The sequence below is a fragment of the Sardina pilchardus genome, chromosome 3, assembly GCF_963854185.1.
Source record: "Sardina pilchardus chromosome 3, fSarPil1.1, whole genome shotgun sequence".
Lineage (NCBI taxonomy): Eukaryota > Metazoa > Chordata > Actinopteri > Clupeiformes > Clupeidae > Sardina > Sardina pilchardus.
Genome location: NC_084996.1, coordinates 12,388,025 through 12,413,700, shown reverse-complemented (window position 1 = coordinate 12,413,700; position 25,676 = coordinate 12,388,025). Strand labels below are relative to the sequence as shown.

The 25,676-nt window shown below is 48.2% G+C and overlaps 1 protein-coding gene across 1 annotated transcript; it reads right to left on the bottom strand.

Moving 5' to 3' along the window:
• Positions 1–1,598: 1,598 nt before the first annotated feature.
• prr36b (proline rich 36b) lies at positions 1,599–23,603 on the bottom strand. Its single transcript, XM_062531896.1, has 5 exons — positions 23,314–23,603; positions 12,689–13,407; positions 12,408–12,498; positions 5,724–5,932; positions 1,599–5,541 (listed from the first exon to the last, which is right to left on the bottom strand). The coding sequence occupies exons 2-5, from the start codon at positions 13,287–13,289 to the stop codon at positions 2,756–2,758; spliced, it is 3,687 nt and encodes a 1,228-aa protein (XP_062387880.1). The 5' UTR covers positions 13,290–13,407; positions 23,314–23,603; the 3' UTR covers positions 1,599–2,755.
• Positions 23,604–25,676: the final 2,073 nt, after the last annotated feature.

The following is a 25,676-nucleotide window of genomic DNA, read 5'->3' as shown; positions in this document are numbered from 1 at the left end:
GTTATTGGAAAGGACATACTCAACAAAGAGGGGGGACCAGCAAGACTGAGGGAGTCGAGGCTTCATTCCACAGGGATTGAGAAAATAAAGTGAAACTCATCATGAGAACCAAAGAGGGTGGTGGAGAGAAAGCAATAGATGACTATGAAGTGCAAATGAATTAACTTAGAAATGAACCAGTGATGGAAAGTTCCTTTAGTTCGGCTGGTAGAGGAACGTCTGTGTACAGCACTTTCCACCGAGTATGTGGGTGAATTGTTCAATTTCACTTTGGATAGTGTCATACATAACTAGATGGAGCGATGTAATCTTTGTGTACAGCTACTCAAGTTATTTTGGGCTTGTTTTTCCACATTCACATGGTGACTCATCATTGAAGACAATGATGTAGTCATGGTAGCTTAGGGAATACAATATCAGTATTATGATGAACAGTTCTGTACAGTGCTAGACTCGATAATCTGCTTCGGTCTCTACAAAACACAACTGCATTTACGCCTAATCTTTATTAAATCCCCAATGTTTGTGGAACTCAAACCTCATTTGAGGCCATTAAAGGCAAAGCTTATCATGATTACTTGGTTGAAATGGAGAGGAAAACGTTATTTGCTTCTTCTTCCAGAAATTTGTGTCCTGGGTCAATAGTGCAGAGTGGTTTTTAGGCATACAGAAGCAGGCATACAGACTAATGCTTTTGCTGATGAAGATTTATAGTATATATTCCTGAATGAATTTAAAGTTAAACCCAAAACTAACCCAAAACGCCGTTAATCTCCACAGTTTAATCCGTATTAAATAAAATGTTGGGGTAACTTCTCTGTTAATAACCCTTAGTATTAATTTTCATTGAAAGGCACCTCTGAAATGACCACATATAGACATCTAGGGCAGAGCAGAAGGAGACAAGCTTGAGCTGTATGACAAATCATAAGAATGCAGGATGAGCTTTTGCATGTCTGGATTTGTATACATAGGAGCAAACAGGGTACAGTGGGGGTGACAAAGGGCAGAATGGCGAAGGAGTAAAAATCCGTTCTTCTGAGCTCTGTCTCCAGGGGCATGAAGAGGACACATTCCGGGTGAAGTGCAGGAATGCATCTGCTCGTGTGTGGTTGGTAAGGCATACATACACAGGAAGACCGTACTGAAGGCTATGGCACATGAGACATTCCACCAATAAAATGCAGGCAGGTTGTGAAGGTTGGGAGTTTTTTTTGTTTTTTTTATTCCCTGTCATGCCCAAAGATGCTGGGCTTTGGATAGAGGATGCATCCGACACAGATCTGGGAATCAGGGGGTGAGGCTTCCAGGGAGAGACTGACGTGCACGGTCTGCTACTGTATGCCAGCGGATGGTGTTGATCGCTGCACAGGCTGGTTAGTCAGGGACACACTAATGCATGCTGCTAAAATAACGAGGATGGAACACCAGGACACTACTGCATCACACTGTCATCATGATCCAACAGCATTCCCCTTGACCTCTTTTCAATCACAAACTAGCTACTGCTGGCAAGGGAAATTGTCCTTGCATCACTTCACACATCACATCACTTCAAGCATGCAGGGAAACAAAAGGAAAAACGAAACAGGAACATATAGCCTTGCAATGATGTTTAATGAAATTTTTGAAAACCCTTCTGTTAGTGTGAACCATTAATTTAATGAACATCCCCTAGATGAATGCATTTGGTCTGAACCAAAAAATTACAATTGTTTTTCATTAGTTGTACATGCAAATTACTCCTTCAAAAATCTTACACCACTGAACATCTCTGAGCTTGGAGTACTATTTCATCTTTAAATATATAAATGAAGGGGGGAGACATTTTCACAAATCCAAATCAGGTGTTCTTTTTTTTGTTTGTTTGTTTTTTTTTCTTTTTCTTCTTTTAAACTTAGGTACAAAGAGAAGCCACTCTGAACCAAATACCTTAAAACAGATGCGATATGGAACATTACCTGTCATTGTAAACTATCCTTCACAAAGCAGTACTCCTGTATAATGGCCAAGATAAGAAAAATCCATGTTTCTCCTAACACTCCACAACACCTCCCTCTATAATTATCATCATAACAATTAAAAAAAAAACTGTCAAGGATAGAAGCTGAGTGTTAAATATCTAACTGTAAAATCACTGCTAGAAGAGTTAGAGCTTGTAAAAGGAGCTAACTTAAAAGAGGGCAAGTAAGGCTACAATCTATAGTGCAAGAGATGTGGCGTGTGCACAGAGGGAAGGTAAGACAGGAGTTTTGCAACAACAAAAATAGAAACAATCAGGTACAAAAAAAAAACAAAAAAACATTTGTTCGGTAAAAACAGAAGGATAAATACAAAGGTTGGTTGGTAGAGTCCATCCCATTTGTAGAATTTTTTTTTTGTTCCTCTTTTGTCTTTAAAAGAGTGTCAACACAATCAATCAGTCAATCAATGCAAATTCAGGGTGGTATGCAGTGTTACTTTAAAAAGTACATTCTAATAGAAAATGATAGGAGCTATAGTACATACAGACATGTAAGCCATACACGCATAACCATGACCACAATAGTAGTATGAAAGAAGGAGGCAGCTCTGAGTTATCTACAGTTTTTTTTCCACCCCATCCTTCTTTCTCTTTCTCCTTTTTTCCTCCTATCATTTGCCCTCCGTTTTTTTTTTCTTTTCATCTAAGAAATCTACCCCAACATGAGAAAGCACAAACACGGGGGAAGGGAAGTGGGGGTGGGAAGAAGGTGCATTCCAAGTGAGGAGGGGCTTATACATTACCTGCCAGAAAGTTATCAGTCTTATCGCAAATGGTGGAATAGTAGGGCGGCTGGCCGTCGGAGCCGTCCCCTGGGAGCGGCGAGGACGAGTGGCGCGCGGCGGTCTCCAAGGCGTCAGCCTCCGGGTGGAGATCGGCGCCCGTCTTTCCGCAGAGCATGTACTGATGATGCTCGTTCAGGTCGACGTGCGACTCTCCGGGCTGGCCCAGGGGAAGCAGGTCCACGGGTCCACCCAGCAGGTCCTCGGCCTGGGCGGCGGCTGACGAGGGCAGGGTCAGCTCCTTGATGAGCGAGGGGTCCTTGGCTTCCTCCGTCAGCTGGTCCTCGTTCTCCAGGGAGAAGATGCCGGGGCTCTTGCCACAGCTCTCGGCTGTGGAGTGGGCGTTGGAGTTGGAGGTGCCGTCGAAGCCGTAGGACGCCACCGAGTTGGCGGACTGTGGCGTGCCTCCGTCTTCCTCGGCACCGTCTCCCGTCTGGGCATCCGTGGCCTCCTCGTCCTCAGCCAGCACGGGGAGGTTGCGGGTCGGCGGCGGGCTGTCGAAGGCTACCATGTGGTCATCTTCGGCCGGGGCGTCGGGGTCGTTGATTTGCATCTCGCCCTCCGTGTCGCTGGCCTCGTCGCCGGACGTGGATGCCGAGGAGGGAGCGGACGCCGGCGCAGTAGGCGGGCCTCCGAGGACCTCGTCGGCCGGGAGCGTCTCGGCCTCCTCCTCCTCCCCGTCGCCTCGCTCCAGGTGGATGCCGAGGTCCTGCTCCAGGTCGGGCTGGACCATGGGCACGGGGGTCTGCTGCTTGTCTGAGCGCGACTCCACGCCAGAGCTGCTGTCGTAATCGCGGAGCTCCTCGGGCGTGCTGGTCTCGCTGCTGCTGTGAGCGGCCAGCGCTGTGCCGCTCAGCGTGCTGGACTGAGACATGCCCACAGCCGGGGCGGCAGGAGGGGCCAAGTCCCCGGGCATGGCGCCGTCCATCTCCTCCAGAGCTGGGGCAGACGGCATTTCGGGCATCCGCAGCATGGGCTCAATGCTGTGGGCAGCCTGACCCTGACCCACACCGCCAAACTCCAGCCACGCCTGGGCCGGTGACTTGGTGGGGGACTCGGGTTGAGCCGCTACAGGGTCAGGAGAGGTGCTGGACGTGAAGAGGCTGGAGGGTGGCTGAGCCCAGGGGTTCCCGAATGGATTGGTCTGACCCCAGGCGGACGATGGAGGGATGGGGGGCTGGGGGGCCGTGCGGTTTAGGTTTTCCCCGCGGACATCCACTGTGAAATCATCTGTGTCGACGTTTCCACAGCTCTCCAATCCGCTCTCCATCATGCCCTCGCTGACCATTTCTACATCTTCATCCTCTTCCTCCTCCTCATCTTCTCCAGTAACCTTGTGCTGTTTCTCAGCATGCTCTGAGCCAACATCCATGTCCATAATCTTCTCTTCTTCCTCTTCATCAGCATAAAACGTTTTGACACTTGGAGAGGTCATGAATGGTTCCTCTTTCTTCTCCACTTTCAAGCCAAATTCATCCATATCACCGGTGGACATCTGGTTGTCCTCTAACAGGCTGGTTATTCCTTTTATCATAGCGCTTTCCTGTTGGCTGCTCATATCTCCAAAGCCATGTCCTTGCCAATCAGAGCTGCCAAAATCTGCAGCCCCGGACACGAGCTCGTCCATGTGTGGAGCAGCACTTGTCACTGGCATGGTCTCTGGCAACTTGATGAATTCCTTTGCTTCTTGATCCTCATTCTCTTCCTCATCATCATCCACATCCTCGTTGATTTCCTCATCTGCCTTCTCGACCGCCTCCTCTCGCTCATGGAAAGGTGAGCTAGGGAAAGCTCCGGAGAGGTGATCGGCCGGGGAAATGCCGGAAAAGTGATCTGCTGAGGATTGAGCAAACAGATCAGGTTCAGCTTCCAGGGTGAATGTCGTTTCTGTCTTAGCTTCTGGCATGGCAGGCATGGAAACGTGAAAATCGTCCTGAACTTTCACCTCATCTTCAACCAAATCCTCTGGCATGGCATCATGGGAGGCTGGCATGGCCTGACTGTGTGCCCAGGGCTCGTCCTGACCATGCATGTCCAGCATGGGAGCAGCAGAGCCCTGGCACTCCATGGGCATGGCTGGGGGACCCACAGGTGAAGTAGGTGGGGACATCACCGTGGTGCCCAGGGGAGATGGGGAGGTCACAGTATCCTCCAGGTGAACCAGGTCTAACTGGGCCGCCAACTGGGGCACTTCCGGTTCGGGTGCTTTAGCCACAGGCTCTTCCATGGGTGCGGGGGGTTCGGGTGCGGGTGCAGGTGTGGGCTCCACAGCAACTTCAGGCTCTGAAACAGTGACGCTGGCCAGAGCGGCCGCGGCACCAGCAGCGGCGACGGCAGCAACAGCGGCCACTGCAGGAGTGGCATCCTGCTTCTCCCCCTCCTTGGGCTCTGGCTGGGCAGCAGCCGCCCCTGGCTTCGGGCCACGCTTCACTGGCGTTGGCGTGTTGCTGCCCACTGCCTTTTTGGGACTGGCCGACTTGGCCGTACCGGGCCTCGCGCCAGGCGCTTTAGAGGTGGCAGTGGCTTCTTTTGATGGTGTTGATTTGGCCTCCTTGGGCTTGCTGGGCGTCTTGGCATCTGCTGTTCTACTGCTGGCAGCAGGCTTCTTGGTAGAGTCTGGCTTTGCCGCGGGGGTTGACTTGGGGGTGTCTGGCTTGGTGGTCTTGGCTGGGGAAGGCCGAGTGAGAGGGGAGGTTGCCGGTTTCTTGGCTGCTGGAGTACTTGGCTTGCTGACATCTAAAAGAAAGCCATAGCAAATTATTTAGAATGCTTTCAGGCCAGACACTGACACACTGCAGAAGAACAGAACTTACAAGGACACGACATTCAACATAACCCATGAGCTGAACAGGTTAAAGAGTCACTGATGCACTCTGCAATTATAAATCAGTAAATCAACATTGCAAAAGTTTTCCTACCTTTCTTTACAGGAGTTGTGGTCTTTGAGGCTGCTGTTGGAGTGCGTCCAGCAGAGGGCGTTGTGGAGCCTGTTTTAGGTGTGGCCGGTTTGCTAGCTGTTGTGGTGGCTGTCCTCGGTGTGGCTGGCTTGGTTGGCGTTGTTGTCTTGGATGTGGCTGTCTTGGGTGCCGCAGAAGAGGGCCTAGAGCTTGGAGGACCACCAGCAGGCCTTCAGAAAGACAACAGAGTAAAAGCCATTTACAGTGAGTTCTAACTGCAGGGGTACTACACATGCTATGGTCATCCCAACCAAAGCTCGGGCTAAGACTTGACACAAGCATTTGAATACTGGCATGTGTAGGTGAGCGTGAGGTCTCTCCTCTGCTCGACATTCCATGCATTACTCAAGCGCCAGGCTAAAGACGAGAGGTTTTGACAGGGACTGAGGGGCCCTGTCAACAGCAGGCACTCGTCAAGCTGTGCATTGATTAGTCACTTGTACACAGAAATCCCCGGGCCCTGTCTGGGTTGGCTTAAAAAAGCTGGAAATAGAAAGGAGAAGAAAACATGGAGGGGAAAAATTGGATACAACTGGGTAAAAAGGTGACTTGTAAGTGTGTATATAGATTCAGATGGCGCTGGGCAGGGGCAGAGACAAAAGAAAAAGAATAAAAAGGAGGGTAGTATTTGAGAAACCGTTTTTTTAATTGGATACAACTGGGTAAAAAGGTGTCTTGTAAGTGTGTATATAGATTCAGATGGCGCTGGGCAGGGGCAGAGACAAAAGAAAAAGAAGAAAAAGGAGGGTAGTATTTGAGAAACCGTTTTTTTTCACCCTTCATCCCCTGTAAGGAGCCTGAAGCGGAGCTGACAAGGCACAAAAAACACTCAGCTGCTCTACATTTCCTCCCTGCTCCGCATCATTTCTCTCCCTGGAGGTTCTGAGACCGCATCACGCATGAAACACACATGCAGCCCTGAAGCAATCCACGCCCGTACCAACCCCCCAACGTCACCTCCATGCCCTTTTGTTTTATTCTTATTCTTCTATCACCTCCACTACTGCCCAGCATCCGCAGCCCAACTGACCCACTGCGAATGTCAGTGCTTAGACACATCTGCCTGCCAGCGTGTTCAACCATGCCCGGCCCCAGCGACCTGGCCTGTCTCCCGAGCCAGTCTGCAGCAAACTAACCTACATCCAGTGGCCCTGGCAGGGGCCTGTGATCTCCTTAGCTTCCGCTCCGCTGCTCGGTTCTCCATGCTCTAAATAAAGAACATGGCGAGCGACAAGCGAGGAAAAGACGACGAGAGCTACGTTAATCTTTAATTCTGAGAGAGGCACAAAAATAACTGCTTCAATCCCCCGATGGCGCTATGGATGGAGTTAAGAGCTCATGTTTTGCTTAGTCGTGGCCCACCTCCCCCCTTTTAAAGATACATTTGTAGTGGCAGAATGGTAACATTGGCACTTAGTTTCTTTCTGCACAAGAAGGAGGACAAGCGCTACAGAAAAGGGGGTTACGTTCTATATTGAGGACAATGTGTGCTAGTGTGTTACAGTTCTGGGACCACGTCCTTGAAGGACATCAAAAATGAATTCTGTCTAACAAAGTGAGCAAGAAGTAGTCCTGGCAACATCCTATGGCTTATTCTTATGGCAGCCATGGATAATCACTGGTATAGTCATTACGAAGTGAAGGTGGTGTAAATCTTTCACTTTCATTTTCAAGGACAGACTTTAAACAATGGAAGTGTGAACTCCAAACCACTCAGAAGAGGCAGCAACAATAGATACCTTCAAAAAAACTGTAGGCCCTGGGGTGAAGGTCAACATCAATCATGATAACACCACAGCAGAATGAAGCAAGATCAGTGGTATGTAAAGAATGCTAGAGATAGAGCTACAGTGTTGAAAAGCGAGACACAGGGAATTGTTACTGATTTCGGAGGATGAGGGAGGTCCAGCGTTAGGAATACAAGGGTTTCTGACAGTAGCTGAATGTGTGCATGAATAGGAAGTAATAATGTGAACTGGAGAGAACACCAGGGAGATCCTGCAGAAGTGTTCATCTTAATCTCCAGGACGGAACGAATATGGATAATCCAAAATGACAGGATGACTCAATTTAGGTATGGAAGCGAGGCAGATTAGTGAGACTGTCGTTCTGCTGGGACCAGGAGAAACGGATAGAAAAAAAAACTAGCCGTGTGATTAGGAGCCATTAGCTTCATATCAGTGCCATTTTATGACCTCCCAAAGAGCTATATAAATAGCTCTACAGTTATTGGGCTAAACTAGTGTTAACATTTCAATGTAAGAAGGGGGTTTTAAAGGGTGATCTATCTGTAAATGACTCGAGAGTATTTACTCTCAGATCAAAATACAATTATCTCTCCTCTATAATAAAGATTGGTCTCTTCCTTCTATTCTTGTATCCAAGTGAAAACATCCCTTGGCTTGTCAGAAGACAATCAGAGATCTCACAGAATGATGGACACATCTAAAACTGGACCATTGCTGTTATATTAGGGCCTTGCGCTGATTATCATACAGAATGAATGCATTTGCCTAGCACTCCAAAGCCCACATCTGAATCGGGGTTAAAGAGAATGTGCAGCAAAGCCTGAAAATGCACTGAGGCTTAAGCGTTTGCGGTTCTATCGGTCACGGGAGATGTAATCGAGTGCAAAACACAAGTGCGTAAAGTTCACAGAAGTCGCCTTAAGCCATTTTTTTTATTTTATTAATTATTTTCTCTTTTGTTAATATCAGCTCTCGTCATTATGCATTCATGAGGCATCCAGAGGAGCTGTAATGCTAATGAACACGGGGAGCTTTATCATGGCATATCAAAGTGGCCCAATCAGAGACAACGATATGCAGGATGTTTCAGCCCCTGCAGCCAAACCAGGCAGTGGGGGTGCGGGGAGTTGGGAAGGACCTCCTACTCAGTCGAAGACAACAGTAAAATTAGGACTGATTAAGTTTTAATAGCGTGGAAGAACCAGGAGGGAGTCTTTACCCCGGTTAAAAGACGATTCCTCCTCAGAGCGCACACAAATACCAGCAGGATCACCGCTGGAATCCAGCCTTTTTTCCACCAAATTTAGTCAGGCTCCTCTGTGGGTTTGTTAATGAAAGTCACCGGGCTCAGTGGCACAAGAATCTCCAGCCTGGAGTAACAAAGACACAACTCTGCTGGATAAAATGTCTTCAAACTGACTGGCAACTTTCACCTCTCTCTGAGTAAAAAGGCCACTACACAGGGTGTCTCCAGGACAGAACAAAGAGAGTGTATCTTCTTAGAGATGAACAATACATGCTGCTCTGGAGCAAAGAGCGGTTCGGGGCTCAGACTCTGCTGTCTCCCAGTTGGAATGTGCCTCCGTATGTAGGCACCAAAGAATGTGCATGACAATATTTCAGATAGGATAAGTGTTGAAATTCGGGATCAAGAGAGAGTTGAGATTTTCTGGCTTGATTAGACGTGATATGAAAGGCAAATATGAGGGGAAAGGCAGGGCCGTGGTGGAGCCAGAAGGCTGACTCCAGAAGAGCTGATAAAGGGTGCAAAAATAGAATTGTTGCCTTGAGCATTTGGATTTTGGACATTGTTTTGCATTTCCTCGAGTACGAAATGAGCGTCTATACACACAAGAGCCAGAATGATCATCCAAATTGCCATAGTTATTACAATGATTAATAGCCCAGTACATGTCTGAACCAGAACAGGCAATGTCCAAACGTTTGTAGAGGACATCTGCCAACTGCACTCAGGATGTTACAAACATCTCAAATGTCTTTGGGCTTTTTTGGTTGAAAAATTCCAGTTACACACTGGCTATAGCTGTGTAATGTAACAAGCTTCTTTCATTAAAATCCATTAATCCAGATCAGAGGAAACATGTCTGGATGCATGTTGTATAGTGATATAAAGTATAGTGAAAAGACTGCATCTAAAATGACATCTGAAAATAGAGCAGGTTTAAGCTCAAGTCTAGTTCTCATTTGCAAGGCAAATGCAAGAATAGAAAGGTCAGGCAAATGTGCCCCTATTTCTGACATCGATGCCCATTTCAAAAAGCAATTTTAAAACGCAGCTTTCCATTTGACAGAACAGGGTCGCGTGGTGTTTGGTGCAGGGAACCATAAACCACAAGAGCTTTTTAAGACATCCATCAAATCTCCTCTTACGCATGTGTGGGCACACACACATGCACACTCACCCTGTTGTTCACGAGAGGCATATGCACTCACTCAATTTGGCTGCATCACACACACACATCCACACACACACACACACACACACACACACACACACACCTACTCACCCATTCCTTCAATACACTCCCCCTCCCCCTTCCAAACTAAATGCACAGAAATTCCCGCTATATCCATTTAGTGATTAAATTCGCTGCTGCACTGACGATGCAAGATGTCGATGGCCTAACTGCGTCAGAGTGGGCAGGCGGTGCCACGCCCAAACCCTCGGAATGATTTACGGCCTGCAGCAGAACGCTGCAGAATGCCACACCATGACTCAAGATCATGCCCGATGATGCAGCTCACGTCTGCAAGGCTGATCTCACTTTAGACTTCCTTTTCCATTATCTCAACTACATCTGGGCCAATCAGGAAGGCTCTCTGCCTCCCTCGCTGACCGGCTAATGATCACCGCAGTGACACAGGAAGAGCCCGCCCAATTTGCTAATGATTACCTCAACTCTTGAGAGAAGAGTAAAAAAGGGCGAGCCGTACTGACAGCCCACATGCAACAGCACCGGGGACAAAATATCCCACACAGTTCAGTCTGGAGTGAAGAAGTGATGGTTCAGTGTATGTTACTGTAGAGCAAATGCTTACATTGTTTCAGCAAGCAGCTGAGCTCCTCTCAGGAGGAATGTGACCTCTGGCCTTGGCAAAGCTAGCACTAGACTGAATATTGAGTCTCATACACGGCCCACCATACGCCAACTACTGAGCCACACCTCTGTTCATACAGCAGTCTTGCGCGGAAAGGCTGAACTTGAAATGGTGTCGTCATCAGCTGAAATATCTCCATCCTTTGCTGCTCTAGATGACACTGTTCTGAGGGGCAGAATCAGGCTGCATTAGACATGCTCCACAGCGTGGCACAGCGTCACAGACTATTGCGTGCTCTTCATCTCAGCAACCAGATGAGGCCATGCTGAGGAATAGTTGGAATTTTTATACACACCCACCTACAACCCCCCAACACACACACACCCACACACCCACACACCTTTGAAGGACAAATATCACAATCCCACCTTCACTACACGATGAAAATGGAATGTTACTGAAAGGGATTTGTGGGAATAGCGCTCTGACGTGCTTATGTATCTAAATCCCATCTAGTTTGTGCTATCTAGTGCAGAAAAACCCATCTGTCCTGCTGCAGCTGGTTGACTGAAGCTCTATTCATAGAGACATCGAACAAAACTAAATTCACTGAAGTCTGAACAAATTAACAGCTGTTCTACCTTGGGTGTGAAAGACGTGTGTACACATAGGGAAACGTATACGTTTCTAATTAGCACCACTGACCCGAGAGAAAGTAGCATGAAAAGGAAGCCACACGCCCACCTCTCGAGAGGTTAATGTTCAGACGACGCGGGAAAAGTAACTTTGTAAGGATGACAGATGGATGGACGAGATTCCTGCTGACCTGGTCATCTCATCTTATGCTGAGCTCATCTAATATAGACTCCCATTAAGGAGGAAGGAAGAGGAACAAAGCGTTGAATTGAATTAACAGTGATTTATGGATCCGTCGGCCTCAAGGCCTATAAGCGTTCTCCTTTTAAGCAAGGTGGACAGACAGACACAACAACACAGGGGTGACTGCCTTCTCCTTGCAGTTGATCCCTCGCAATCTTGTAAGCACACTCCCTCTCCGCGCGATCAACACAGACTTGTTCGAAGATAAACACGAGCTTACAAACGCACACACACAAACACACAAAGAGGTCATTAGAGGCACGGTGTTGCTCAACACCTCAGGACATGTTTGGTCGGCACCAGAACCCCTCCCCCTCCTCCCTGCCCCTTCCCCGGGTAACAAAGAGCCCCTTCAGCCCTCAGCAGCCACGGTCCTCTGTGCTTTCATCTGCCTGAAGGCTGGCTACAGCGTGATTCAGGTGCTGGGCCTAATCTTGCTCTGATTGGCTCGAGCCATCTCAAAAACACACAGAAAGGCAACTGAACACATCACTTCTGTGTCTGCAGTGTTTGTTGTTTGCCTGGAACAGTCTAGCATCTCTGGATCTCTGGAGAGAATCCACCTAGAGGCCTGGCAAGACTGTCAGCTTGTTCAAATATGTCTGTCTGTGAGTGTGTGTGTGTGAGTGTGTGTGTGAGTGTGTGGGGGGGAGACAGCTCCAACAGCGGTTTCTCACACTCTTCCCTATTCAAGATCATTTTCATAATTTTAACACAAGGTCAAATCACCCCCTGCAACAAAACTGATGTTGAAGTAGCAACACTACATACAAAGGTTTTCCTGTATTTTTTGCATCATGTGATTTTTTTTATCCTTTAGGAGGAAAGGGGCTGATGGAACTCAGGGATAACTAGAGGGGAGGGGTGATCTAGGCACGATCATCTGCATATCTTAACAGCCCTCAATATCATCTTCATCTCCTCTGGGGGTGACGTTCTGCACCAATGGCTGACCTACCTTGTTGTCTTGGAGACTGGCGGCCTATCAGATTTGGTGGAGGCAGCCGTACTAGGCCTGGGAGCTGCAGAGGTGGGTCTGGAGGCTGGGGCTGAGGGAGAAAAGGGAAACACAGTCAATGAGCTACATTATAGTCAGCTAAAGTCAATGAGCCTTGTGGCAGGACATGCCTGAAATGTCAATAACTGTCAATAAAACATAAAAGCAAACCATATTTTACTGCAATTCTACATCCAGATTCTCAGTCTTTTGTTCGCTCTACCTCAGCTGGATTGTCATACCTGTGGTTTTTGGTTTGGTTTTCGCTTCACTGCTCGCTGCAGATGGGGCCTTTCTGAGCGGCTGAGCTGTCCCTGTCTTTGCTCCATTGACGGCATTAGGAGCAGAGGTGGGACGGGTGGCCCCGGTGGATTTCCGCTCAGCCGGCTTAGTGGGTGACCGCGAGGCCGGTGCCCCCGCGGTGCCAGCGGGCTTTTTGGCCGGGCCTGTGGTTGACGTGGTCTTCCTGTCTGCGGGGCCCGTGGTGGGTTTCTTGGTCACTCCGTTGGTCTGAGGTTTCTGTGTGCCGTTCTGAAGGCGACTCTGGGCAGTGCCGGGTCGAGAGGCGGGCTTGGTCCCTGCGGTTCCGGTTGTCTTCGGCTTGGCCGGTCCCTTCGTCTTGGCCTTGGGATCCGCCGGTTTGTCGATCTTGTCTGTCTTGGCGGCGGGGGCCGGCGTCTCGGTGGGCTGTGGCTCACCCTGTCCCGTCTCCTGTGACTCCGTCGAAGGAGGGGACACCTGGTCTGCCCCTTCGCCCGCGGGCGGCGCCGCCTCCATCACAGGGTCAGCGTCCAGCAACTCCATCGGCTCCATTGTTGCTGTGACAACCCCATCCGGTTTCATGACGTCTCAGTCCTGGCGACCCGTCTCGGGATGTTGGTGTTGGGATGCGGAAGGAGGGCACTCGCAACACCGTCAGGAAAAGAGCAGAGCTTGGGCAGCTACCTACCGTCTGGCTGACCTGCAGAAAGACGAAACAAGACCAAGCATTTCGAGTGAGACAATAAGGTAGACAGGACAGAACAAGTGAAAGCCTGTGCGCGCCGTCTCGTAAGCAGATAAACCCCTAGAGAGGAATCAGATAAAGGATTACGCAGAACACACACGGGCGCCGGGGAAACCGCTTGGAGCGGCAAACAAAAGGAAGAGTAAACCGGGCCAAGAATCTGAGCAAAGTGATTAGAGAAGGAAGGAACAGAGTGTGCCACTTTCTGGAGAAACTAAAAAGGAGTAACATTAATGATTCACGATCCTACCTTGCACACAACCACGACAAAAAGACACAGAGTAAAACAACTGTGTCAAACAAACTAACACACTCGGTAGTACTGCAACATGTGGAACACATTCAGTGATGGCAATCTATAAGAGTCTCATTTCAGAACGGTTACCGTTAGGATTAAAGCAGCACTAATGGATATTTGCTCTCAGGGTCCCCCTACAGTTGAGAAGCGCAATAATAAACAAAATATCCATCTTTTGCTACAAAGTATGACCATAACTCTGATACAATACAGAGGGAATGCACCCACAGCTTTGTGTAGAAAGAGACCTCCAAATTCCTGTAGCTTTTCCAATTCAATTTTGGAGGGGGAGGGGGGGGGCAGTGTTCCTAACTGAACACAGAAAGTTGCTAGGTCAGTAATCGCATATAGTGCCGTTATGCCATCAAAATGATTTTGGAAACGTTAAGGTAAGGGTGCCTTTAAGTGGGCCACTCTTCTAAATAATTCTGCCTGCCTGATAGGATGCATATTTTCAACGCCCCAAATAATTGTTGCTTTGGATGCTAGTGCAAAATAAGGAAAAGTCCCCACCCCCTAATCGCTACCATATACAATATGGCCTCGTGCCTCTGTAGGGATTTGCTTTATTGCCCATACAGAGACACTGTCTAATCAGACAAGAAATCAAGAGGACACACAGAGGATGTTATCAAGCAACTATTCAGAGTCCTCTGCATCATTGGAGCGAGCAACAAAAGGAAGTGGTCTGGCCCAGAGGGAGTATGGGAACAAAAAGTGACAACGACGGCAATGATCTCATCTGGCTAACAGAGCATCACTTTCACTCCTGAACTGAACCGACTTACATACAGCTACCCCCCTCACATGAACATACAGAGAGAGAGAGAGAGAGTGCACAAAGACAGAGAAAGAGAGAGCGAGAGAGAGAGAGAGAGAGAGAGAGAGAGACTGCCGCACCCTCAATAACTGAGCAGTCAGCTGGCCTGAGCCCCTTGGTCCATCACTGAGTCGTCCTTGACAGAATGAGCTACTGTTCCCCCTCGTTCTTCAAATATCCTTTTTCATTACCATCCACTCATTACTGACTCCTGTCCACCACCACCGACCCCCCGCTGCCCGCCCCCCAACCCCCCCCCCCCCCCCCCGTCCCTCTTCCTCCGCTCATGATGAGATCTGTTCTCTGTTAGCGTTTGCACAGATGGCCAGAGCAGCTGAGCCAGCCCTGGGAGAGCAGAGCCAGAGCGAGGGAGAGTGGGGGAGAGAAGGGACAGAGGAAGAGAGGGAGTAAGGAGATGAGAGAGCAAGGAGGATGAGAGAGAGAGAGAGAGAGAGAGAGAGGAAGAAGGGAGAAAAGATTGAAAGATGGAAGGAGATGGAAAAGGGATGGAAGGAAGGATATTGAGGGAAAGCTGGGGGTTGCGACAGAGTGGAGGCAATGGAAAGAGTCTCAAGCAGTAGTAATGAAGTCTACAACGCAGACTGGAATGAAAGAAAGACAGGCTGAAGGAAAAAGTTGAAAAGAGAGACAAAATGTGGGGAAAAGAGGGATGCCTTAGTTTCCTAAACCAGCTAAGAGTCTCTTACGCAGTTGAGATTCCTACAGTAAGCTGAGCAGACAGCTCACCCACCAGTTACAGAGAGGTGGGAGCAAAAAAAAAAAAACAAGAAAAAAAAACTTAGTGTAAACATACGCCAACTGCAGCCATTTTCTCTCTTTCACACATCCTCCTTATTTTCTTCATCTCTCTTCTCTTTTCTTTAACACACACACACACACTCACTCCCTCTCTCTTGCTGAATCATTCTCTCACACTCCGTCTTGCTCACAAGTCTTCTCTTTTTTTCTCAGCATACTTACACTGAGACATTCTGTCCAAGTGCAAGACGTGGCTGCACAGACAAGCAAAAGCAATCCCTTTTTTCTAGACAGCGCTACTTGCTCAGCCCCCTTCCCCCTGATTCCCCTCCCTCTCTCCCATGTCTTGATCCTCAGCGCCTACCACAGCCTGGCTGCTGCCTCGGTTGCTTCTCCAAATCCCAAAAAACCCAGACTTGAGTTCCCCTTGAGTACTGTTCAAGCCCCAGTCTCTGTCTCCTACCCAAAGAGTAAACAAGTTCAAATCCCATTGGTGTCTCTATCCAGCCCCCCTCACCTCTGCCCTCTTCCCCATCCCCAGCGCCTTTGCTGTTGCCTGGCCTGTGCGAGCAGCTGAACAGCCTGTTCTTTCCTCAGCGGTGATAAATCTCCGGCGTTCAGACGCACCGGCTAGGCCAGAGGAGCCGCAGAGGAGCGCCATGTCATTTCCACCGGCGAACGAACGAGTTGGAGCGTTGCTCTGGCTGCTCAGCTAATCAAGTTTTTTTTAAGAAGCCCCTCTCCTCTCTCTCTCTCTCTAGCACAGGACAAGAAATAAGAGTTCAATTATGGCTCTCGCTATGGGGGCTCTGGCTCTGTTTCACGTGAAAGTGACTTGAACCAATGGATGCATTCAAACTGTTCTGGACCGTGGAAAATGGTGATGCAAAGATCTATGAGAAACATTTGTACTCGATGGCTCGCCATCCTGGAAATGTGCAGCTGGGATTTGGAAATCCATGGCGGGGGATCCCTGCTGACCAGCAGCATCTGTGTGAGTGAGCCGCTCCAGTGAGATGTTGACGTTCAGCTGCTCTGTGGGGGTGAACTAGGGGACACAATTGAAAGGATTTGAGCTCTGAGGGTCAGCGGTTTTGTCAGGGGCCGAAAGTATGAGCGTCATAAGCTGACCCTTCTGTTTGGCTACCGCATCCTCTAATATGCCCCAGCGCAAGACCCCTAACACCACCACACGGCACTACCACACACTTTTACCACTGATATCATGGATCTTCAAAAGGCACATCTATTTAATAATGACTGCTCAAGCTTCAGAAGGGGTACACAGCAAAATGGTCAGTTAAATGAAGTTCAAGGTGTGATCCTAAGTATTCTTGGTTTCAGCGAGAGGGAAGGTAAACAAACATGAGCTAAGATCCAGACTAAGAAGCCCAGTGACAACGGGGTCACGCTGCAGACAGTGCCAACTTCTCTTCCTGTTCCCGAGAGACACACACGCAGAAACACTCACCCTGGCTAAGCTACAGCCTCATCTCATTATAGTAAACCAATCCCTGAACAGATGCTTAAGGTCCCCTGCAGGATGAACGGTGGCTAACACCAGCTGGGCAAGGTGCGCTCATCTTGCAAAGACCCACTTACCATGTAAACAAAACCACCAACCGGGTATTACAGTCACTGGATACACCACTGTCCACACACCACCAGACAAGTGTGCCACCCATCAACACACAGGCCTCCCTCAAACAATTTGGTGGCACACCAACATGCCAGGAGATCCATTCCACTTTAATTTGTTTGTCTGAGCAGTCGATTCCAGCTCCACTCTTAATCAGGTCATCAGCATATTTTAATAGTAATCAGCATTTTGACCTCGTTTCTGTTTCTAATTGTTTGGGCTATCTGATACAGACTCTTGATCAGAAGGGCAGACGCACTGACGCATAAATAAGTCCATGTGAAGATTATTGTGCTGCAGAAAAATAAAAAGCCACAGGAGCTCTTGAGGAATATTTAGCCAACAATTAATACCCAGCAGGAGTTGCCAGAGAGGCTAATACTATTCTTGCATAAACCGTCCGTGGTAATTGCTTTGTGTCTAAAAATCACCCCTGGATATCAAACTTAGCCAAAACACAAAACATACAAGACCGTGCTAATGGACGATACAGGCAGAACGCGCAAGAAGCTGGGCTATACGAGCGGAATTTGTTTTCGATGCATCCACGTGAGTGCGCACTCCACGCCTGCATGTCCCTAGGGCTTGCTTTAAATAGTGAACCATGGAGGAAGTGAAGGGGAAAGGGGGTGTGGGTGGGGGGCAGGAAACTCAGCTTGCATTCTGCAGCAGAAACACTAGCAAAGAGTCTCTCACCCCATCGGTGACTCCTGGAGTGGAAGGTTGGGACTTCATTAGGACATCCTAGACATCCTTATGAAGCGGTCGGTGGCTAAAGGCCATCATCTGCTAATCTGCAGTCATTTATCACTGGGGCAGGATCAAGGGGTCAGGCTCTCCATGTTTATGCCCTGTAGTACCTCAGCTGAAAACTTGACCGATGGAGCGTGACAAAGCAGACTCTCACTCTCGTCTCTAGCCCCACAGCCTGGGCCTCTGTCAACCCCTAGTTTTCTCAGACCCTCCTCCTGGAGGAAAACAGACCCCCATTGATGGAAAGAGTGTATGGGGGGTGTTGCTTGGGATATGGAGCTGCCAGAGGACTGCTTCTTTGTGGGGTGGGGCGGGAATGTCTGCTATGTGTTGGCTGTCTACAATGCCACACTCCATAGGACCAAGGGTAGAAAAGGCAGCTGGCAAGACACTGGCAGAGAGAGTCGTAAACAAACACAACGGGCACCATCTTAGGTCAACCCATGAAAACTCACATGACAACCTAGCTCCTCGAAGGAGGAGTGAGACAGGGAATACATCTCGGTGGAATACAGTTCAAAAGCTAGCCCCACAGAATCCAGTTTTCAGCATATAGACAAATTGATTAGCTTTGAAAGTTTTGTTTGTTTGAAACACCATTTGCTCAATACCAGATTAAACCCTCTAAGGGAGGAATGTCCGATTTCATTTACACTATCCACAAGGCTCCTGCCTCTGCTGAGAACCAGTCTCACAGAGATGGGGGAGAGCAGAGCACAGGAGTAGTTGTGATTTAAAGTGGCTTAGATTATGAGAGGGTTATGTAACACCGCTGAAATGAAAGCATGTGTTTGCAGAAGAAGCTATTGCCTCATGGCAATTCACGTATCAGCAGGTCTGGCTCTCCATGTGGCACAAGGCCTCTGACGACTCCAAGAGCCCTCCAGCACTTGAACACAGAGCAGGCTGAATAAAGGCAGGATGTATGGGGGGGAGAAATAGTTGCCATGTTGGGCCACCAACCATCTAAAGAAGCAAAGTTGAGATGCAGCCAGGGTGGGGAGAGGTGGGATGAGTATGGGGTGGGGTTGGTATACAGAGACAGATGATGTGCTCAGTACCCCGCCCCCCCCCCCCTCACTTTCAATAGAGAAAGCCTGGCTACAACACCACCAACAACCACCACTCCCCCCTCTCATCCACAGCGGATTCCCCTCCACCCCCTCCCCACCCCAGTCAGGGGGTCAAGCCACCGCCCGATTCCTGCACAAAAACAAACCACTGTGAACAAAGGCCCTGCTCCACTCGACTGAATTCCTCCCTGGTCACAAAGAGGGAGGGTGTGCAGGAGTGAGAGAGGCAGGGAGGAGGAGGGGAGACGGTGCCTTCCCGGACGATGACGACAGAAGACTTCTAGAGTGGGCGATTTGAAGGCCAGAGCCCAAGTCTGAGTTAGAAAATGAAAAAAGAAAGCACACTCACACAGTTTCAAAATAGGCCGGCAGCTTTCTATTAGGGGACGTCAGGATAGCTCAGCTCTCTTTTCTTCCCCTCAGCTGACAGACCAAGCAGCTTGTGTGACAGATACCTGGATGTCGCCCATGTGACAGGGTGGTAATCCCTTGCGTTGCAGGCAGATTTAAGCAGGGGGTTTTAGATGCACACCCTCCTGGCACAGTAGCTCACTGACTTGCAGAACATTAGGCAAACTCGCTCCTCTGTAAAAAGAGAACTATATTTTGGCAATGCGAGGCTGGCACTGCCCAATCAGTCATATGCCCAAGCCATGGCGTGCCACCCGGGGAATCCAGCAATGCTGGTCCTAACCCACCCCCAACCCACTTCATTGCTGTATGTCGGCCCCCTGGGGAGAGGAAGATTAACACATGACAGAGTTCGTTAACCCTGGACAAAGAATGATGCTAATCCTGCCCCACTGTCCTCGAGCCCAGTCCAGAGAGAGAGACAGAGAGAGAGAAAGAGAGAGATAGACAGAGAGTGAGAGAGAGAAAGAGAGAAAGAGAGAGAGAGGGGAAACAGGGTAGATTCAGAATGGATGAGGGATATGAAATGATAGACGGGGGAGAGAGACAGACAGGAAGAGAGGGTAAACAGAGCAGGGAATGGATGAGAGACGTAGAATGATAGATGAGGGAGAGAGAGAGAGAGCAGGGACAGAGATGCAGTGTTCCATTCAATAATAATAAAGTGTCCATCATCATTATGAAGACACAATCCCACAACAAACTCTCCTGCTGGGGCTGGCCAGTGGGTTAGCTGGCCGTGCCAGAGTGATCTTGACCGAGTAAATATTGATTCCAAAAAGTGCGTGAGTGACTCCCCATATGGTGCCATGTCACACTACTGGACCAAAGCGAGGGGAGCACTCCACTTGCATCAACCCTCCCAAGAGGCTTCCTGCAGGGACCCAGAAGAGCAACAAGACGGGTGATAATGGCAAGTGAAGCCCTAATTTGAAACCCGATGAGAAAAAAAGACCAGTGGCGGTGCCCAGTTGGTGCCTGTGGTAGGTCCCTGCTGGTTGAGGGATCAATTAATCAATTAGCCAGTGCCTGATCAGAGGCAGCTGGTGGGGGTTTGATTACGGCCATCGGGTCCAGTTCTGGGGAACAAAGGGTGACATCTGGACTGAATGGTCAAACCAATCCCCAAGCACAAAGGTTTGGAAGTAAATATACAAACAAACACAGACGAGTATAGCCACACATCCTGCAGTGGCTGTCCAGCGATAATCAGATTATGTTCTTCTGATAACATGAGAGGAGACACATTCAAAAGGAAACAGATCCCCCTGCATGTCTTCTTGCCTTGGCCAGAATGTTCTGGAAGAGTCTATAACCCAACAGAAGGCAGCAAAGGACACACAGTTAAAACTCCTAACATGGTCCAGGCTTTGCATTTAGACTGAAATTAGATGCGGTATGCATTAGAACTACAATATCTCCCTAATGGCTGATATTTTTCAGGTCTAAGTGCAGTCCTCTGCCGCACAATAAAGACATGCAGGGGCCATTTTTATTATAGACAGCCACTCATATGCAATACAACTATAATCCCCAGACAGAAGACAGTAACATTTTAACCAGTAGTTATGCTGTACAAAAGAGAAGCCAAATATGATGGTAGTCAACTGGTTGTTTATTGTGCATGAACTATGGAACTGAGTTACTCACAGCCCCATGTCACATACAGCATGTATATCAATGACTGGCAGCAGCAGCATGATGCCCATCACAAACTGGAACAAAGACATATACGAGATGTTTCTTCTTATCTTTTAAAAACACATGACAATGGAAACCACAGACATGTCAGTTCTACGTACACGGAGAGAGGCATATGGCGGCGACCACAGGGGTATCGGGGATCGCTGTGGTCGACATAATCTCCCTGTGCACACCCTGGTGCCAGTTCAGTTGATCCTTCAGGGGCGGACTGGCCATGACAACTGTGTTTGGCCTAGCTTAGTGTGTGCTGCTGACCACACGTGGCAGAAGCAATAGAAAGAAGGTCGCTCTAATCCCAGAATGCCTTGGGAAGCCTGAGTCATGCTCATGCACCGCAGGCGTGGGCCTACTTCATCTTCATACAGTGACACACACAAACGCTCACATTAACAATCTCTCTTTTGACCCCGAAGCCTGCAGGCTTGTGCTGTGTTGCCGGAAAAAAAACCCAATGAGTCTTAAATTGAACTAGACATCATGAGGTTCCATATTTCGGAACCACAACAAGGGATGTTTATTTTATCATGGTGTCTAGGGGTCTTAACAAGACCATGGGAATAAAGAGAGTTCTGAACATCACTAAAATCACTTGCAGGGGTTATGGGTGTAGTAAAAGCTGAAGATAATATTATATTGCAAATCAAAATATTAATGTCAAATAAAATGATTACTGATAGTTCCTTTTCATTTGTGGTCAAGGAAATATTGAGCCCACTGAACTTGAGAGTTGGTTCAAAGTAACTGAATATAAGTTGTCTGGACAACATGCATTATAGATCAATTACCAGGAACTTCTGACAACCACTCTTCAACTTTATAGCATAACCAGTGACACTGAATGACATGCCGCATAGCCAAGCTCAACAGAAACAACTGATCCTCTGCTGTGTGAATTATGACAGTGGGCCTATGTGGGTAAGACAAAGTAAGGACAGAACTTTTTTGTAAGCTAAATACATATGCAGAGCTATTCACTATATGAGGGAGGCATAGGCTAGCCCACCTCTGGTAGGCCTGAACTAGCTTGCCAAATCACTCTGACTGATACCCACATAGGCCTAGGCTATGTTAGCCTTATTAATCGCCCGAGGATGCTATTAATTTGGGAAAGCATCCGCGTCGCCATGCTGATCATTTCTGAATATCGACCAGTCCTTGGCGGTAATAGAGGCTAGGCTATCCTTTGAACCGTTTTATCCAACTGACGAAACCAACATATCAATGCAGAGATGGGCTCGGGGGCAGTTCAAAAGATCATTGTTATGTCGTGTTAGCCCATTTGGCAGGACCGCTCTACAGACTTTTCATCACTGAAATGCTGATGGGTGTCGCTAAAGACGAAATCATTTCTGCAACTCCCATCTGATCCATGGAGTGCTTCAGAATGAAATAGCTCAGGCAATTATTATTTCCAATGTGCACTTAACCTCAATGTTGACATTTTTAAGAACATTTACATTTTCAACATGATACCCTAACCATGACCTGGTTCGTTTCTTAACTAAAAAAAAAATACCGAGTGAGAGCAGCCTAATACTAACCGAGTGGACAACTAAATTATTAGCGCTAAATTACCCATCCCTTCGCCTGAGGCGGGTCAATGGATCCGCTCATAGCAAGCGAGGCACCCCACTAAAGAACAATAGACCTCAGCAACATGGAACAGAGAGGGAGAGAAAAGTTTAGCCTATTTTGGGGAGCGGGTGGGCGACTTCGAAAATCGTTTTTGCCAACCTGTAAATTACAAATTGATTTGACTCCACGACACACAACAGCGCGTCCCAGTCCATTCGACAAAGTCATAGCAGCTCTCGAGTCAGAATAGTACAATACAGCCATACCGTCCACGCAGTCTACTAGCCTACCACCGCCCTGTCTGCCCCCCACCCCTCCATTTCCATCGAAGCTAGAACGTGATGGGTTCTTCCTCAGCGAGAAGATTGAGCTGGGTTTGGAATGTTGAGGGAGAAAAGGCTACTTATTACGAGATTTGTAACACATGCAATAAAATAGAATGTCACACAATGAAACAAATTCGGCGGAAACATTTTGCAGCTTTGAATGTAGCTTTGTAGGCTACTGAAATGTTAAGCCATTTTATATGAACTATTAACCAGTCTAACCAGTGTGTTTAATTTTGAAACCCGTAATTGTGCAGCAATTCGTGTAAGCTAACGTTAGGCTACAATAGGTTAGGGCAATGGACTTTCAGTACGTCGTTGCAGCTGAACACAATACAACATTTTGACATGAACAATTTTAAGGCTACATTGCACTGAAACATGTTTCGGCATGCCATAGTTTCATATGCCATCTTGTGTCACTATAAATGTCAAATAAAAGAAGACGACGCATCAGTAAAGCAGTTCTCTAAACAGATTCTCTGCAAATCACCTATCCTTACCTCGAAGAGCAGTTCTTCCTTTCAGCAAGCTACGCCCAAATGTTGTCTGTGTCCTTGGCTGTCTAGATGGAATCCACAGATAAAACGAGCTCGATAAATAAACAACCCTGTCGAGCACAGCAATCTATGAACTAAACGGTGAATTTGACCCGCCAAGAGACCCTTTCTGTCGACCGCCGTTTTCAGGAGTGATGTGCACGTCGCTACCAAAGAATGGGACAACGCTTTAGCAGTCCACGCACACTCCCTGGGTCGAACGGATGGACGGGCGGTCCAGAGGGTTTTACCAAGGCGAAGCGCGGGGGTGAAATTGAAAGGGATGAATAGCCAAGGAGCTTCGGTTTCTCTGCCGTGCGCCCAATCAGAGCAGCTACTCTGATTTATTCAAATGAAGGATGATGTCATGCTTCGGACCACCCTACGGTCGTTCAACCCCTTTCTTCCAAACCCTGTCCCCCTTCTCTTTTTCCCGTATCCCTGTTCCTCCTCCTCTCTGCCCCCTTCCTTCACTCACGTTTTCACCCATCACTCCTTTCTTGACCTTATCTTTCTCACGATTGCAACAGTAGTGGGCCAAATCAAAGAGAAACCCACCCTCAATTTAATGTTTGGCCCAGCTGTTACAGTTAGTGTTAAATATATTTTTTGTGTTACAAATATATTGTATGGTATTATAATCCATTTATATATACATTTATTACATTAAGGACTGACTGTAGGCCACTTTGAATATGAGCTCCAAATCCTCCTCGGTAAGTGATGTCCAACAACTTAGTAAGCAGCCTATTCACTGAATATAATTCCTAATTCCCTATGTTCACTCCAACCCCACCCCCACTCAGCCTTTCCAAACAAAGACTACCATTAATATATGCGAGTAGGCTGTTAAAACATGAGAATGTTTTCTTCTATGTCCTCAGTAGAGGATCAGTCAAGCAGCACCATGTGCAACAATAATAGGCTACTCTCTTGCAACTAGTTGTGGCGGTTATGTGAGATAGCTCATTCAAACTCGACTGTTTACATTAATACAGCAGAAGCTGAAAATAATGATGGCTTGATCAGAAATAGACACATAGATATTAATAAAACCCCGACACACTCAAATACAGACGCACATACACACCACAGTCTACTACCCGGCTTCTCCACCACACCAGCCTTTGTTTCCCTGTTGCTCCACTCCCTCAGCAGGGTGGGCTCTGGCTGTCTGTGTGTCTGTCTGTGTGTTCCAGGAGCCCCGTCTCAGTGTCTGTCTCCCTGTCTGGTCCAGCAGGGACTTTGTGTCAGCTCCGCATTCAGCTAACGGGCAATTTGCCTTGTTCTCTTCATCCATCTCTAATGTGTGTGTGTACTTGTTTTGCCAAAATAAAGAAACCCCCCCTCCTCCTTCCTCTGTGTATTTTTTTGGGAAAGGTCTGGTTGAAAGTGTCCTGTCACTGGCTCGGGCTTCGGTGGTGTTAATTTAGAGTCCATTTGTTGTTTTGTTGCCGTTTTTACTACCTCACGCTTTGATATGTCTGGTCTGGATATGAGTCATGATTTCAGAATGACCTCATGCTCCCTCCCTTTTTAAATGTGGTGCGTTAGATCGAATTGACCGCTTTATCCTCAGCTGTCTCTGCTCTCACCATCTGAAGAGAGGTGATGGGATACAGTGTGCGGACAGAGTAGCACAGACCCACATGTGCACTTGCCAGAGATGGGTGGGCTGGCATGGGATGCGTGGGGAAGAAAACAAAGGGAGGAAATTTTTCCCCCTGCAGCAGGAGAACGGTGGCTCGAGGGCTCTCAGGGAGGCAGGAAGGAGCAGGGAAGAGAGAGGAAGAGGCCGGGCAGCGCAACCGCCATTCAGTTCCCCTGTTATTTATCGCATTGTTTTTCCCCCCTCTCTCTGCCTCTCTCCCTCCCTGCCTGCCTGCCACACAGCTGGGCCAACACTGCATCACAAAGAGGCATTCTGGCAGACTGACAAGCATACACCGGCAGCCGGCAGGGCTGTGGCAGCAACACAGTGTACTGGGAACAGCCAAGATTCAAACACACACACACACACACACACATTCGTATGGGTTATTATGAGTATGAACACACCCTGGCGTAACACACACACGCTCACACAGAGGGGACGGATGTGCTGGACATTTTTCAAACACAGGGAGCAGAGACGCCGAGGCACACTTATAGTTTCACCCCTACCGTGTCCAGCCGGTTAGCGCATATGACACCACAGTGGCGGCCGGGGGAACAGTGTGAAATGAGTCTGAGATCACACAGGTTAGCACATGCCGATACTGCCGTTAATTAACACCAGTCCCCACGGGAGGACGGAACATGGCGCATTAATTGAACATACAAAACAC